Raw genomic sequence first — 16,775 nt, 5'->3', positions numbered from 1 at the left:
TCCGAGTTCTCGCTACTCCTATTGGGGGGTAACGTACTCTGGGTTCGGGCCACTCCCGAGCTCGGAGCCCTTCACCGGACAGCACGCCAAACATGCACTACTATTCTCCGGCTAATTATATGTAAGCGTGAACTCGTGAACTGATAGATTAAACTCTTGCCGTATCCAGTCGGCAAAACAGCAAAAACGTCCTTCTTGCAAAGGAACGATTCGAGTTTTCGGTTTTCTGTTCCTCTTTTATATGGAAAGCCAAGTCTAACTCGTTCATTGTAGCGGCCAAAGCCGTTTCAAACAACTTGTTGTTCATCTGTAGCGACAGCGATCTTTCAAAGTTTATTATATGATTCGGACGTCGCAGTGCTGTCATCATCTGCTTAGCTCGCCTCTGGCCCGCCTACATCAGATACACCGATTTGATTGGTTCCCACAATTGCTTACGTATTGCAGTAACCTGCATCATTGCTCGAATTCAAATTGTGCTCTCGCGAGACCTCTGGATTTCCAGGGTAGCAAACAGTTGTAAATGTGAACTGATGGATCGACAAGATAATGTGTTATACAAATTTAAACAATTAAAGCAGTAAAATATATGCATGTGTTAATTAATATAATACTTGATTGACAATAATTGTTTAAATTAATATAAAAATTGATACTTTTGACTCTTGATGGCTGGAATGTGAAGTTTATAATTTTAGAAATCTTTTTTGTTTTGTGAAACCTGCATCTGAATTGTAAATCATGGTTTTTACAGTCATTTTAATTATTTATTTATTTGTTAATATATTTTTTGTTCAGGTCTTTAAAAATATATTTAAACGTCTATAAATTAAAATAAAATATGCTGCTGATACGCTGGTCTCGCAAAAAACATAAATAGTTTTTTATATATAATTGTCCAGACCTCGGCTGGTGAGCAGGGTTCATTACTGGACCTCGAGCCATTTTAGTTGAAGAACCCTGGTGTAGAGAATATTTTAATAATATTTGAATTAATAATTAAAAAAACCTTTTTAACACTATAATGTACATTTTATGTAATGTAAAGTTTCACTGAATATTAAAGGTTCTTTATGGAGCCATCAATGCCAATAAATCTTATATTTAAGAGTGAAAACAGTCATTGTTCCATTGTCAGCCATGGTGATCTGCTGTGAGCGGCTCTCTATCTATATGTGGTTGTGCTGTGAGTAAGTGGTAAGTTGCTCAGAGACATCAGACAGAGGTTCCCTGAAGCCATTAGCGCAAATAACATTTAGAGCATCACAGTCTAACAACGCGTGTGTGTACGTGTTTGGCTTCACTATGTAACATCTGAGCTCTGCTCCGCAGAGACTGATGGGAAAGGGTGTGGCAGCAGAGAGAGACAAAAACAAAGACAGAAGGAGGAGAAGAGGAGGAGGAGGGAGATGGTTGAAAGTGAATGACTACTGTACTGTATCTAGTCAGCAAAGAGGACAAATAATAGGGCCAAAGAGACAGAGAAAATCAAAAAGCTGGAAGACAAGAGGGCATATGTGGCAGAAAGAGAGAGAGAAGCGAGTGATGTCATCACTTGTGCTGGGCTGTGCTCTCTCCTCCCCTCTGTCTTGCGTCATTGTACACTCACACACACACACACACACACACACACACACACACACACACACACACACACACACACACACACACACACACACACACACACACACACTTACCAGGGGCAGAGAGAAAGACAGAGGAACACACACCCACATTCAGCATCCTTTCAGTAGCAGCTTAGCATATATCCAGGATTGTCCACCTCACTGTCAGGTAGGCTGGCTCTCACTCTCAATAACACACACTTCCGGAAGCATCTGAAGGCCAAACAGGTCGAATTGCATGAGATATAGTTAGCATGTTTTTATCGTACCGTTTTCAGATGATATCGTGCATATGTAGATGCATTATTTGAATATGTACAGTAAGTACATATAATAAAGGAACGTAGGCTCTATTACTTGTTTATATTACTATATCATATTCCTTACATTTCTAATAATGCGAGTTTCAAGCATTTGTTTTGAGTAATTTCGGTTTAATATACTTGTATTTCTGTCTAGGTAAATACAGATGCTAATTAGTTTATATTTTTATGGATAAAAGACCCAGTATTGGAGAGAGAGATAGAAAGAGAGAGTTAGAGAGGAAGCTCAAAGTCAGCCAAAGCTCATTTAGTAAAGTGGACTTCATTAAATTAAGGCTTTTAGTGTGAGTAATATACATCGTGTTTGTGTGTGTGTGTGTGTGTGTGTGTGTGTGTTTATGTGTGTGGTAAATGAGCATGATATTTTTGAGTATGGGAGATAATGGATCAGTGTGGGACAGTAATTCTGGGTGTAACTAGAACAAGAACATTACAACAGCTTTCGCTGTACATAACCAGCAGACATAAATATATGACAATATTAACAAAGCAGTACAGAATTTACTAAAACAGTAACTATATATTTAAAAAACTATACACAAAGCACACACATTTGAATTAAAATTCATAGAGTTCATAGCAAGTTCATAGAGTGGCATCTTTCCACTACACACAAGAATCAGTATCTGCTATGGCTGCACATGAACAGGTAAAGATTTACAGCTGGAACCATTAAAATAATAAAAAAATAATAATAATAAAGCTGAAATGAAATATAAATATTGTATGAAAAAAATAGTATTTGGCCTTAACAACTAACAAAAGTAAAATAAGTACTAAAACTAAACTAAAAAAAAAAGCTAAACAGAAATATACAGAAATATATAAAAATGGCAAGAGCACACACAAATTTTTTTTTTAGGATATTAGGTAAAGATAATGTTCCATGAAGATATTTAGTAAATTTCCTACCGTAAATATATCAAACTTAATTTTTGATTAGTAAAATGCATTGCTAAGAACTTCATTTGGACAACCTTAAAGGAGATTTTCTCAATATTTAGATTTTTTTTTTGCACCCTCAGATTCCAGATTTTCAAATAGTTGTATCAATGAAAAACTTATATATTCAGCTTTCAAATGATATATATAAATCTCATTTTTTTTTTATTGACCCTTATGACTGGTTTTTAGGTTTAGGGTCATAAATATATATATATTTATGACCCTAAACCTCAAAACCAGTCATAAGGGTCAATTAAAAAAAAAAAAAAACGAAAAAATATAAAACCAGAAGCCAGGATTGGAAATATCAGTTATATAATGTTGCAGTAAACAATCATAAAAATTCCATTAAAAAACCTTACAACATCTGTCTTCTCTTTTCTCTCTTTCTTTCAACTTCTTTTTTTCGCTCATGCTCTGACAGGATGGCTGAAGGTTCAGGTGAGATATCACTGGCAGATATTGAGACAGCATTTCGCAAGTTTGCAGTTCATGGAGACACCAAAGCGACAGGAAAAGAGATGAATGGAAAAAACTTTGTTAAGCTGTGTAAGGACTGTAAAGTCATCGATGGCAAAGGAGTCACCAGCACAGATGTGGACATCGTCTTCAGCAAAGTCAAGTACGATTATTCTCACAGTAAATAGTTTTTCATTTAATGCTATGCGTTACAATGCATGACTGGACCTAATGTTGTGCTGTTTTGTGCCTGTTAATTTGTTTTAGGGTTAAATCGGCACGGGTCATCACATTTGAGCAGTTCACTCAAGCCATGGCTGAGTTGGCTACAAAACGTTTCAAAGGAAAGAGCCAGGAAGAGGCGGTACAGCTTCTCTACGGTCTCATTGCCGGCAAAGAACCCGCCAACGTTGGTGTCACTGTGAGTCCCACCCAATCAAAACAGTATTTTCATAGATTAAGCAATAAACATGTACAACAACCACGGATAATCTCTTTCTCTCACAGAAAGTGGCAAAAGCCACTGCTGTGGACAGGTTAACAGACACCAGCAAGTACACTGGTTCCCATAAGGAGCGCTTTGATGATTCGGGAAAGGGAAAAGGCCGTGTGGGGAGAGAAGACATCCCTGATGCCAGCGGATACGTTTCGGCATACAAAGGCCAAGGCTCCTATGACACCAAAGTAAAAGAGGACGAATGAAATGAAGGGATGAAAGGATAAGAATGCTCTATGCATGACATAATGAGCAAACGTCTGAAGTCTTCCTGGTTTTATTTCAGCAGCTGGGTCGTGGCTTGTCTGCAAAAACAAACCCCTGGCTAAAAGCTTGCACGAAAACCAGTGTCTTTATCAGTTTTACATTTGCAAGTACTTCACAGTTAATGATCTACTGCCATTAAAAATCATAAACGCCCTTTGGTGATGCTTGCATTTTGTTTTTTAAACACTGGTTCTTACTGCCATGTAGCAACCTGCCTGTCTGTCCATACCTGCTAGCTACCTGAAAAACATCGATTTGAATCCCAGGGAATACACATGCTGATAAGATACATACCTTGAATGCAAACCATTTTAGACAAAAGCAGCTGCCAAATGTGGAAAATAGTGAGACATTAAACACTCAAAACAATACTCTTTTAATAATAAATGAGATCTTAGAATTGACAGATGGGGTCATACACTAGTCTGTCATCATGTTACTAATTTTTCATGTGGTAACAGGCTGATTTGTTATTAGCCTTTTATAAAATTAATATATTACTTATATTTAAGACTAAATAAAACCAAATAACAACCTAGAAATGAAAACGGTCATGATTTACTCACACTCATGTCGGACTTTCTTCTTCTGAGGAACATAAAAGAAGATTTTTGAGACTGGTCAATGGTCACTAAAAATTTTAGTTACCAACATTCTTGAAAATACTGATTCTGTGACTAAGTTGTACTGGTTTAAAACGACATGAAGGTGAGTAATCGACAGAATTTTCTTTTTTGTGTGAACTATCCCTTCAAGTGCTGCTTTCTCTCTACTGGGGTTAATATTTTGCTGGCTAAGTGAGCTTTATTGTGTGCTATTTGAGCTTTTTGGCTTTGTTGCACTGAGATCTCTATCAGAATGTAAACACTGAACTGAGTCGACTCAAATAAAGTCAAATAAAGAAACGCCATGTGAGAATACTTAAATTACAGCATTTTTTGTATCTTCTTTGACTGTGTTGTATTGTAGACAGAGGTGTGGTGAGTTTTTTTGAATAGCTGTTCTGGGACTTCTATCAATAAGAAACAGATCCTTTCCTGGGAAAGCGCATGTCTGATTGCTCAGAAAAGATAGCGACTTGAAATTCTGGACATCAGTTTCATCACATTTCATGTCTTTGATGCATGTCATTGTGTGGCGGTATAGTGTAAAGCTCAGTGGGGTTTTGGATTTCAGTGCATCTGAGGGAAGTCAGAGTCACAGGGGCTGATTTCCCCCTTGTTGTAGCTTTTTTTATTTATATTGCTGATGTAAAGGTACTCTTCACAAACACAAACCTGAGTCTCCCTCCTTAAATACAGGAGGAGGAGTGCTGCCAGAATATAAAGCTGAACATAACACAGACTTCAATTTTCACTCACTTCCACTGAGACTCAAAAGGCAGAAACAGCCGTGAAACATGCAAGGTGAGAAAATAATCACTGCTTCTGTAAAATAAAAATGTATTATGATAGTTAAAGTCTAACAGACAAACTTGACAGATCATTGCACCTGTTAAAATTTTAAATAAAGTTTTGAATAATAGTTAGGTAATATTTCATTTAATATAAAAAATGTATTCATTTTATTTATGTACATTTTATTTTTTTCAATTCATTACAAACTATTTTAAAACAACTCTATTTGAAAACATATAGACCACATATGCTTTAGAAAGAGCAGATTATTAATTAACAAAAACTTCAAACGTTTTCAAAATATTTATAGATTTTAAACAATTATAAATGTATTTAATATTTAAAATATTAACCATCTAATATTTTAACCCTGGACCACAAAACCAGTCTTAAGTTGAATGGGTGTATTTTTTTGCAATAGCCAAAAAATACATTGTATGGGTCAAAATTATCGATATTTCTTTTATGCCAAGAATTATTAGGATATTAAGTAAAGATCATGTTCCATGAAGATATTTTGTAGATTTCCTACCAAAAATATATCAAAACGTTTGATTAGTAATATGCATTGCTAAGAATTTTATTTGGACAACTTTAAAGGCAATTTTCTCAGATTTGAGATTTTCAAATAGTTGTATCTCGGCCAAATATTGTCCTATTCTAACATACTATACATCAATAGAAAGCTTATTTAATTGGTCCAAGGTCACATATAAAGAAAAAAATATTATGTTAGATATTAGCATGTTAGAAAAAAATTCTGCATAATCCTACAGAGTCATTTTAAACCTAGTAGAATGTGTTTGATAGAGCTGAGGTTATGGCACTCTTATTGGCAGCCAAAATAATGATTAAATTAGCTAACATAAACACAGGGAAAATCTGCAGACAGATTCCATGTGGGCCTAGTTAAAAGTGACAGATTTTTATACATTTGATCAAATTGATTCTGTTTTCATGAGCCATGGAGCGTAAACCAAACGGACTCAGTGCTGTACAGACTGTATAATGGTAACATAATAGTTATGACAGAATGTGATTACCCTCTGTGAACAATTTAATCAGGAAAAGGTGTTGTGCTGTTCTGCATGTTGCCACTGGTGCTGGGCCAGGAAAAAACCTTCAGCTGGGACAGCCCAGGACAAACCCTTGCTCCAGATCCCATCAACCGTAAGTGTTTTAGGTCTCTTGAAAATATTAATAAAATGGGATAGGAAAAACACCAAAAAGTAAAGATAGACATCATGTGTGACTTCTATCTTCATTTCTCACTAGCGTGCCTGACTGACGAGAACTCATGTGGTTGTTGTTTGATGCAGAAGAAAAAATGGGAGTTAGAGCAATACATCAACTCTAGTATGAATTCATTGGAGGATTTGCTGGACAAAGCACAAAACACACTGAAAAACATCAGAGGTAAACACACACAAAAGAGAAAAACAATAAAGAAAACAAACATTATGTTGGCTAGAAACATCTACATCTAATCTGTTGACCTTCATTTGTTACTCTTTAGACAATCGAGTGGCGTTTTCTGTGGGTCTGAGTGACAAGAAACGTTGCATTGGTCCGTTGAGGACAGCGACAAATTTGGTCTATCAGAGCATTTTCATCAACATTGGAGAGGCCTATAACTCATCCACTGGCGTGTTCACGGTTCCACGATCAGGCGTGTATAATCTGGCATTTACTGTGTTCGCCGACGCAGGCTCACCGGGCACAGCGCTGGCCGTCTGTGCCAGTATCAGGAAGAATGGTGTGGCTCTAGCTGCACTTAGGGAGATTTATGATCAAGACCAGGAGGACCAGGCCACTGCCGTCTTGCTTGCGCAGCTCAATGCAGGGGACCGTATTACCATCAGTCTCAACACTGGCTGCTGGATCTGTGATGATCAGAATCACTATAACACATTTAGCGGTTTTCTGCTGTATGCTACAGAGTGAAGAACGCAAACACACACACACACACACACACACACACACACACACACACACACACACACACACACACACACACACACACACACACACACACACACGCAGATTGTCAGATAATAGATTGTTACAAAAGGCACAGATGTTGATCTAACATTAATAAAATGTTGAAATGAAAAACAAAATTGTGTGGCCATTTAACTTCAAATTCTCTTTTAGTATTTCATCTTTACATAAAATATTTTATTATGCCCATCTTTTTTGTATTATTGCAAACTAAATTTAAAAATGTCTATTATATTGTATATTGTAAACACATGCAAGTATATTGGCCGTCTCTCTCTATAGGCATAATGCAGGCACATAGAGTGTCCTCATAAACCACCATATTGTAATAGCTCCAACTCATTATACAAATTTGTGTCCCTGTAAACCACCCACACACAGATCCTGACCATTTCATTCAACTTTTTTAACCTGTTTTGCAATTAATAATAATAATAATAATATATTTTGTAAATTTCCTTATTAGTTTACATCAGAAAGCTTATTTATTCAGCTTGTATAAATAAAACAGATTCATGTATAAATAAAACAAACTGACCCTTATGACTGGTTTTGTGGTCCAGGGTCACTTATTATATTATTTTATATTATATTATATTATATTATATTATATTATATTATATTATATTATATTATATTATATTATATTATATTAGATTAGATTAGATTAGATTAGATTAGATTAGATTAGATTCACACATGATGTCTAGCTTTACATTTCCGGTGTATTTCATATTGTTGTCAATTTCCATATGTGACCCTGGACCACAGAACCAGTCTTAAGTAGCACGGATATATTTGTAGCAATAACCAAAAATACATTGGGTTAAAATTATCGATTTTTCTTTAATACCAAATATCATTAGGATGTTAAAGGATAACTATTGCCAAAATGCAACCTGGGCTGTTTTTTTTTTTTTACTGTAAACGAGACAAACTTATATCTAAAAGCATAATTACGACAAACGAGCCATTTTTGAGAATGACCGTGATTTAGTTTTGTGGTCAGTGGCCGGTGAACAGGAGTTCTAGGGGCATAACTTTGAGCGCATCAAAATCGATATTTTTACAACACTACGAAGGCTCGACACATCATGAAACTTTGCTCTAAGTATCGCCTGTGTCTCTACACATGAACTCCAGCATTGAGAACATTTTTTGTGTACACAGAGTTTACTGCTTTAGGAGCTCCTCTAATATATATATATTGTCAGGATTATGTCTGTGTTTTGTCCTGTCCTGTTCAGTTCTCCTAGTGTTTTTCCCCCCATGTTTCTAGTTCATTTGGTTTAGTCCTTGTTTTCCCCCTTTTGATTTAGTCCTTTTGGTTCCTTCTATGCCCATATTTGTATTTCCCCCTCGTTATCTTGTTAGCTTGTTTGTGACCACGCCCATGTTTCAGTGTATTTAAGAGTCTGTGTGTTCACTCCCCATTTGTCCGTCAATGATTTCTGTTACCTCAGTTTGCTTGTGTTCATGTGCTCATCTTTTACTCCCGGTTTTTGTTTGTTTATGTTAGTTTCAGTGTTTCATTTAATAAACTGTTTACGTTTCATTTACTCCGGTTTCTCCTCATCATTCTACACTCCTCAACCCCGCCTGGATCGTGACATATATACACATATATATGTATATACGTATATATATATATATATATATATATACGGTAGGAAATTTACAAAATATATTCATGGAACATGATCTTTACTTAATATCCTAATGATTTTTGGCATAAAAGAAAATTCGATAATTTTGACCAATACAATCTATTTTTGGCTATTGCTACAAATATACCCATGCTACTGAAGACTGGTTTTGTGGTCCATGGTCACATATATCATTATATAAATCAGACATTTCACTACATACTATATAACAATAAAATATAATATGATATAATGTAATATAATAAAATATCATATAGTTTTATGTAGTATAAAAGTTTAAATAAACACATTTGTTTATTTTATTTATTTGTTAACTAAATTAAGACACAATATGCCAGTAACTGGTATGCCATGTGATAATGCATGGATTTGAGAAACTCAAGTGATTTATATTTTTAACATTATGCAGATAATGCTGATGAATAACTGGGGTGAACCATAATAAAACCAAACTCAGAACACACAAGCACATACTACATCCGATCTCACTAAAGAACAAATCAATACTGACCCAATGAAAATAATGCTGTTGATACACCCATCACTGATAATATCAGTCAGTTCTTCACACAAACAAAAACACCTGTGCAACTAGAGCCAGCTGACCTACTAATACTCTTGTCTCTTTCTCTGTTTCATTTGTTATCACCCTCTCATGAAACACACATTGAAGAGTTCAGCTTAGGGAGACGTCTGAGATTGTACATCAGCGCAGCTATAGGATATGTACAAATTAGCACACCCATACACGCAGATGCACAGCGATTGATGCCCATTAGGGTGGGACTGCCCTCTGACACCAACGCTGATGAAAACTACAAGCATTAACAAATAGCAACAGATATCAATGCTCTCACACAGTGTGGACTCTTCAAAGCCAGTTTGAGTGTTTAGCAGAGGTGTTTCTGCCAGTAGGAAGACTCATTGCTGTGAATTTAACAAAGGATCTGACGAAACCTAAATACTGCCAAAAACAAAAAAAGGTGGTTTGATTGGAGAAAAAGATCACATTTGGTTACAGAAAAGAATATGTGAGTATACATGGAGAATTTTCCTCTGCAGGCTGGAAACAGCTTTTCTTAGCAGAAGCTTACTCACAAAAAAAAAGCGCAAGGATAAATTGTGTTGATAACAATTAAATAAAATGTACAATTCAGTTACCATAAATGACTAAACATCTAGCAAGATTTTAAATATTCCACTGCAAATACATGTGGAGAAACGAAAACCATTTGAAAGATTTTGTGTTTAGAAAGTCTGCTAATTTAATCACATCATTTCAGTCTGTTTCAGCTCAAAGTGCAGTTGTTTTTAATCAGGACTTGGTACCCTGACCTGAGGTGATTCTTGTTTCTCAAACTGAGCTGTGAGCATCAAGCGGCTCAACAAAACAACAAAGTACTAACAAAGTAGCTCAAAATTTTTTAATATCAAAAGTTAAAGCTGAAGCGCAGTTTTCAATGTCAAAATACGTTCTCAGATCCTGGCTAAAAATGCAGAAAGAGCTACATTAGTAGACTGCTCAAACTGTGTGAACTCAAGCCTGACACAGTAACACAGGCTTAACTAATGACATGAGTTTGGGGTGGAACTGGGGCGCATCCCCATATTTTGATATTCTTCATTGCTTTATTGCTGACAATCGACTTTTGTTTGTTAAAATCTATTGTAGGTTAATATAATGCAAGAAATCAATTCAAACAATTCAGTGCATGAGTGAACTGTCTGAACAAGTCAAACTGAATTGCAAACAATTTGATACCTTATGACAAACTCCTTTGACCAGCTGGATCAAAAGAGTGATTCATTTGCAAATATGACTTTGCAAGTCCTGATTCTAAACTGATAAAACTAAGCTGGTGGAAAACACACATGACGATTGTTTAATTGTTTAATAGACAAGGATCCATCAGTAATATGAGCAACAGTAAATGGTAACGCCTCTGGGTTGGACTGTTTGACAAAGGAGTGTTCTTGAAACAAAACAAAAAAAAACTTTTTTTGCAATTCCATTTCATTTGGTAGCCCTAGTTTTCACAGATTCTAAAAAGACAACTTCTTGTGAATCTTGTTTTAGACACTGCTGGATGTGAAGATGAATGCCGCAGTCGTCAGTGTGTGTGTGATGCTTGTGCTGTTTGTCACCAGAGAGACCGCCAGCATTTCCCAAGAGCTACAAGCAGCAGCAAGTTCGTTCAAGACTGAGTCTGAATGTTTCATTTTTTCCTCTCTCTTCTCTAACTACATGGCACTGACCCTCGTCCCTCTCTCTTTCAGATGCGTGGCAAGGCTCTCTGCCATGTGGAGGCTGGAACTGTGAGTGTGCAGCCAGGCAGCAGAGCTGCTGTTGTGCAGCTGCGCAGATTGACGAGCTTGAGGAGCAAATGTTTACTCGCCTCTTGAACTCCTTTAATGCACTGTCAGAGCTAAAGACAAACATTGAGCAGATTACAGGTCACTCTACTTTTTTACCACAGATAAAATTATGTTTATCTGATATGACACGTGACATGTAAATCTGTTTGTTATTGCAGCTTGTAGGGGGGTGGCATTTACCGCAAGTATGTCTCAGATGTTTGGATGTTTTGGCCCCTTTACTTCTGATTTACCCATTCCTTACAGCAATACCACACTTAACCACGGCAATGGATACAACCCTGCGCTAGGTACCCAATAACTTCTCTCTGTATCACTCAGACTCAAATCAACAAAGCTTCTCTGGAATGACTGTAAAAAAAAAAAACTAAATTTCCCAAGAGAACCAAAATAGATTACACAAAACATAAATAAGGATACAGACACATATGATGTGAAGGGGAATGAGTGTTATTTTAGTATTTTTAATACAGCATTAGGTTGCAAAATTTAAAATATGCTTAAAAAGACTAAAAATATTATATACACACACATAATGAGTGCTATTTTTTCATATGTATTATAGTATTTAATATTTTTAATTAGCTTTCATTTTTATATAGTCTGTATTTTAGTTTAGTTCAAGTTTTAGTAATTTTGTTAATATGCCACTTTTATTATATATTTTAAAATACCTCTACTGTGTAGCTTAATTTTTGTTTTTCAGTTTTAGTCATTTTAGCTTTATTTTAATTAGCTGCCATGGCTTGATTTCTCATTTTTAAATGTTTTTTTTTTCCCCCTTATATTTGATTTAATTTTAACTTTCTTTTTTTTAATTAAATGTTTTTTGTTTAAAAAGAAAATAAGAAAAAAATGATTCTGTATCTAACAATATAGAATTAATAATTCAAAAAAATGCATTAATTCTGAAAATGTTCCAAATCTGTTGTTGCCACAATGCATCAGATGGTTAAATACATTAAGAATTTTTTTAATATGTTATTATTTAGAATAAATAAATGCATTTTTTTTTTGCTTTCTTTAGGTTAAGAACCATTTTAAATAACAACAATAACAATAGCAACACTGATTTCAATGTTGAGTTTTTTTTGTTAAATATGTTGTTAAAAAATAATTTTATTAAATTTTATATTTTATTTTATTTTAGCTTTCTTTAGGTTAAGAACCATTTTGAATAACAACAATAACAATATTGTTGCAACACTGATCTTTAGGTTTTTTTTTATTAAATATGTTTTTTGCTTAAAAAGTAAGAAAATAATGATTCAATATCTAACAATATGGAATTAATAATTCAAAATTATTCATTCTGAGAGTGTTACAAATCTGTTGTTGCCACAATGCATCAGATGGTTAAATACATTAAAAAAAATTTAAAATATGTTATTATTTTTAAATGTTATTTTTTTGAATAAATAAATCAAGAAAAACACTAATGAAATTTTTAAAGAACAAACAAATGTAGTAATTTGGTATATGATACATATACCAAATATGCATATCCTCTCTCACACATACACAGGAATGTATAAAAATGCACTCAGTCAATCTGTGTGTGCCTCATTCAGGTATCTTCACTGCTCCCTGTGCGGGCGTCTTCTCCTTCAGCCTAACGGTGTACTCAAACAAACTATCTGAAGGACAGCGTTTGTACCAGCGGGTGGCGCTAGTAAGACAGGGACGTTCTGAGGTCGCTACGTGGGAGGACAACAGGGAGGATGCAGAAGACAGCGCTACACAAACGGTCCTGTTCAGTCTCAGAGTTGGAGAGCAGGTTTATGCACAGCTCATGTCTGGCAGAGAAATCTGTGGAGACATATGGGGCCGAAACATCTTTAGCGGATACATACTTTATCCTGCTGAGAGCTAAAACAGCACCACAGAGCTGCATAGTCATTCAAACGTACACAAACAGACAGTGATGTTTTTATTATGTTCCATAAAATAAACTAAGATTAATGCAGACAGAATCATTGCTATGGCCTCTGTTAAAGACATACAGACCTCTCTGTACTCTCACACCGTTGCATCAGCAGTGTTTTTAGGAGATGCAGGCTCACGTTATCAATGCTGAATAAAAGGGGGGAAAAAACGCTCTGACCCCAAACTTTTAACTGTAGTGTAGTAAAATTTGTGTGTGAATGTGTAAGTAAGAGAGAGGGAAACTCCACCCAGAGCAACGGTTATCTCATCTCACATCAGACCATTGAATGACACACCAGGGCCGTGCACACGGCACAGTCATATTTCTTTTTATAAAGTTAACATTAACATAAAACCAAACCAAATGAAATTTAAATTTCTAAAACAATATGTTGAACACCAAAGTTGTAACTTTCCTAATAACAGGCTAAACAGAGAGTTTGTTGGCCATTAGCGACTACAGGTGGAAAGATATATCTAATTATAATGTGATTAAAAAGCATCTTCTGGTTCTTTTCAGAGAAGGATTTGGTGCAGTTGTACACCGTCCCTATCAAATAAGCTACAATATGACTATATGATAAACTAAACTAGTAATATCACATTAAAATACCAGTTTATATTTCAGAGATTTAACTTATAACTACAGTGCCTTATGGTGGGGTTTTACCCCGCAGCATGTGGCTCACTTTGGCCCATAGCTGGCATTTTGGAGAAAAAAAAAACACTAACTAGTTTACAAATTCAGGTTAATATTCAGCTAAATGATTTGCATGGTTTTATGCATTGCTAAATCACCTATATGTATCATAAATGCCTGTATAAATTTGCTTTGATGTAACAACCATCACATCTGTTATGCTAAAATTTTACTTTGACAAGCCAAAAACATTTTTCAAGTTAATGGGTGACTTCCATTGTTTTTCCTATTCACAGTCTGGCAGAAATACTGGGTGGTTCCAAAATGCATGGTCAAATGACCGTAAAAATGGATTTGCCAAGATACAGAGAGTGGGTCAACTTACCCTCTGACTCAACTTACCCCACTCTCCCCTTTTTCCATTTAAGATGAGGCAAAAGCAGGCTCAGAGAGTGAGGAAGAGCCCACATCAAAACATCTAAAGTCTGAAATTATCACAGAGTGTGCTGTCTTTTAATTGTATATTTGTAACAACTGGATTAATTGGTATTAACAACCCACCCCCTTTAGTGCCTCTTTTATTCTGGGCCACTGCCCCTCAAAAAGTCTGTGCACGGCCCTGATTTTATATTATATATATATATATATATATATATATATATATATATATATACACACAGTATAAACATTTTAATATTTGGTACAAAAGCCTTTGTTAACAATTACAGAGGTCAAACGTTTCCTGTAGTTCTTCACCAGGTTTGCACACACTGCAGGAGGGATTTTGGCCCACTCCTCCATACACATCTTCTCTAGATCTGTCAGGTTTCGGGGCTGTCACTGAGCAACACGGAATTTCAGCTCCCTCCAAAGATTTTCTATTGGATTTAGGTCTGGAGACTGGCTAGGCCACTCCAGAACCTTGATATGCTTCTTACGGAGCCACTCCCTGGTTTTCCTGGCTGTGTGCTTTGGGTCATTGTCACGTTGGAAGACCCAGCCATGACCCATCTTTAATGCTCTGACTGAGGGAAGGAGGTTTTTGCCCAATATGTCACAATACATGGCCCCGTTCATCCTCTCCTTAATACATTGCAGTCGTCCTGTCCCCTGTGCAGAAAAACACCCCCAGAGCATGATGCTTCCAGCCCCATGCTTCACTGTAGGTATGGTATTATTGGGATGATACTCATCATTCTTCTTCCTCCAAACATGGCGAATGTAGTTAAGACCAAAAAGTTCTACTTTGGTCCCATCTGACCACAGGACTTCCAGATGGTTCATCCAGATGGTCCCTGGCAAACTTCAGATGGGCCTGGACATGGGCTGACTTAAGCAGGGGAACCTTCCGTGCGATGCAAGATTTTAAACCATGACGTCTTAGTGTATTACTGATAGTAGCCTTGGAAACGATGGTCCCAGCTCTCTTCACGGCATTGACCAGCTCCTCCCGTGTAGTTCTGGGCTGATTCTTCACCATTCTTAGCATCATTGATACCCCACGAGGAGAGATCTTCCGTGGGGCCCCAGTCCGAGGGACATTGACAGTCATCATTAGCCTCTTCCATTTTCTGACAATTGCTCCAACAGTTGTTCTTTTTTCACCAAGCTGCTTGGCAATTGCCCCGTAGCCCTTTCCAGCTTTGTGAAGGTCTACAATTTTGTCTCTTGTGTCTTTTGACAGCTCTTTGGTTTTGCCCATGTTGCTACTTAGACTTTGGCTGATTGTGGGGTGCACAGGTGTCTTTATGACAGCTAACGACCTCAAACAGGTGCTACTAATTTAGAATCATGAGCAGAGTGTAGCTGGACTATTTAAAAGCAAAATAACAGGTCTTTGAGGGTCAGAAATCTAGCTGATAACCAAGTGATCAAATGTATTTATATATTTATTTATTTTTTATTGCAGTAGGCAATATTATTAATATTGCCTACTGCAATAAATAATGATATACAGTTTTATTATTAATGCGTTAGGCAGTAGGCTAAGCACACATGATGCGCCATTTGCACCGGCGCCCGCCGTCACCTCACCTTACCTAATGTTTGCGACTGACTGCAAATGATCATAATAAGCAGTCCGGCGCCGAGGAAAGAAAAAAAACAAGATGAAGCTTGTCTATCACTTTCAGGTACGTTCATAATCCTGTGAAACTTTTTTGGCTGTTGACTTTAATAACGTGTTTTAATGTCGGTAAATGCATCTGCCTAAATCAATATTTTAGTTTCCATGGCTTAAAATGCATTAAGTTATATAAAAACAATAAGGCAATTAAAGCTACAAGCAGTGATGAAAGGCCCTCGCACCTGGGCTCACCGCCGACCAGTGGCCTTTGGAAAACAGCGAACGGTGGGCAGTATGCTTTTAATATAGTAAATATAGGAGGAATATGTCAAACAAAATTTTTATGTGCCAAACTTCCTGCTGCCAGCTGGTGGCACTATGCCTATAACAGATTACTGGCATTTAGATGTGTTCAGGCCAGCACTTTTATCAAACATAAGAAGTTTGGTGCAGATTGAACTTGGTATGCTTGAGTTAGTATAAGACATGACATATCCTGCTGCCAACAGACGGGCCTATGATTATATCTGAATATTGGCCTTTAGATGTCTTCAGGCCTGGACTCTTACCAACATGTAAAATTTAGTG

The 16,775-nt window shown here is 36.3% G+C and overlaps 3 protein-coding genes across 3 annotated transcripts; all 3 read left to right on the top strand.

Annotated features, from left to right (window-relative positions):
• Positions 1 to 1,657: 1,657 nt before the first annotated feature.
• tppp2 (tubulin polymerization-promoting protein family member 2) lies at positions 1,658 to 5,041 on the top strand. Its single transcript, XM_073839631.1, has 4 exons — positions 1,658 to 1,794; positions 3,318 to 3,515; positions 3,620 to 3,773; positions 3,860 to 5,041. Exons 2-4 carry the CDS (start codon positions 3,319 to 3,321, stop codon positions 4,052 to 4,054), a joined length of 546 nt encoding a protein of 181 aa, XP_073695732.1. The 5' UTR covers positions 1,658 to 1,794; position 3,318; the 3' UTR covers positions 4,055 to 5,041.
• A 1,435-nt stretch (positions 5,042 to 6,476) lies between these two features.
• On the top strand, positions 6,477 to 7,456 carry LOC141334814 (complement C1q-like protein 4). Its single transcript, XM_073840039.1, has 4 exons — positions 6,477 to 6,483; positions 6,578 to 6,682; positions 6,788 to 6,928; positions 7,029 to 7,456. Exons 1-4 carry the CDS (start codon positions 6,477 to 6,479, stop codon positions 7,454 to 7,456), a joined length of 681 nt encoding a protein of 226 aa, XP_073696140.1.
• A 3,819-nt stretch (positions 7,457 to 11,275) lies between these two features.
• LOC141334813 (collagen alpha-2(VIII) chain-like) lies at positions 11,276 to 13,429 on the top strand. Its single transcript, XM_073840038.1, has 4 exons — positions 11,276 to 11,369; positions 11,458 to 11,634; positions 11,715 to 11,846; positions 13,128 to 13,429. The coding sequence occupies exons 1-4, from the start codon at positions 11,276 to 11,278 to the stop codon at positions 13,427 to 13,429; spliced, it is 705 nt and encodes a 234-aa protein (XP_073696139.1).
• The last annotated feature ends 3,346 nt before the right edge of the window (positions 13,430 to 16,775 follow it).

The sequence above is a fragment of the Garra rufa genome, chromosome 5 (genome assembly GCF_049309525.1).
Source record: "Garra rufa chromosome 5, GarRuf1.0, whole genome shotgun sequence".
Classification (NCBI taxonomy): Eukaryota; Metazoa; Chordata; class Actinopteri; order Cypriniformes; family Cyprinidae; genus Garra; species Garra rufa.
This window is presented reverse-complemented; position numbering and strand designations above follow the sequence as displayed.

Bases quoted from the DNA above. Each gene is read 5' to 3' on its own strand.
- tppp2 (XM_073839631.1), top strand. From the start codon at position 3,319: ATGGCTGAAGGTTCAGGTGAGATATCACTGGCAGATATTGAGACAGCA. The intron at 3,516-3,619 runs GTACGATTATTC...AATTTGTTTTAG, and splicing joins ATCGTCTTCAGCAAAGTCAA to GGTTAAATCGGCACGGGTCA. The intron at 3,774-3,859 runs GTGAGTCCCACC...TTTCTCTCACAG, and splicing joins CCGCCAACGTTGGTGTCACT to AAAGTGGCAAAAGCCACTGC.
- LOC141334814 (XM_073840039.1), top strand. The intron at 6,683-6,787 runs GTAAGTGTTTTA...ATTTCTCACTAG, and splicing joins TGCTCCAGATCCCATCAACC to CGTGCCTGACTGACGAGAAC. The intron at 6,929-7,028 runs GTAAACACACAC...GTTACTCTTTAG, and splicing joins CACACTGAAAAACATCAGAG to ACAATCGAGTGGCGTTTTCT.
- LOC141334813 (XM_073840038.1), top strand. From the start codon at position 11,276: ATGAATGCCGCAGTCGTCAGTGTGTGTGTGATGCTTGTGCTGTTTGTC. The intron at 11,370-11,457 runs GTTCGTTCAAGA...TCTCTCTTTCAG, and splicing joins AGAGCTACAAGCAGCAGCAA to ATGCGTGGCAAGGCTCTCTG. The intron at 11,847-13,127 runs GTACCCAATAAC...TGCCTCATTCAG, and splicing joins TGGATACAACCCTGCGCTAG to GTATCTTCACTGCTCCCTGT.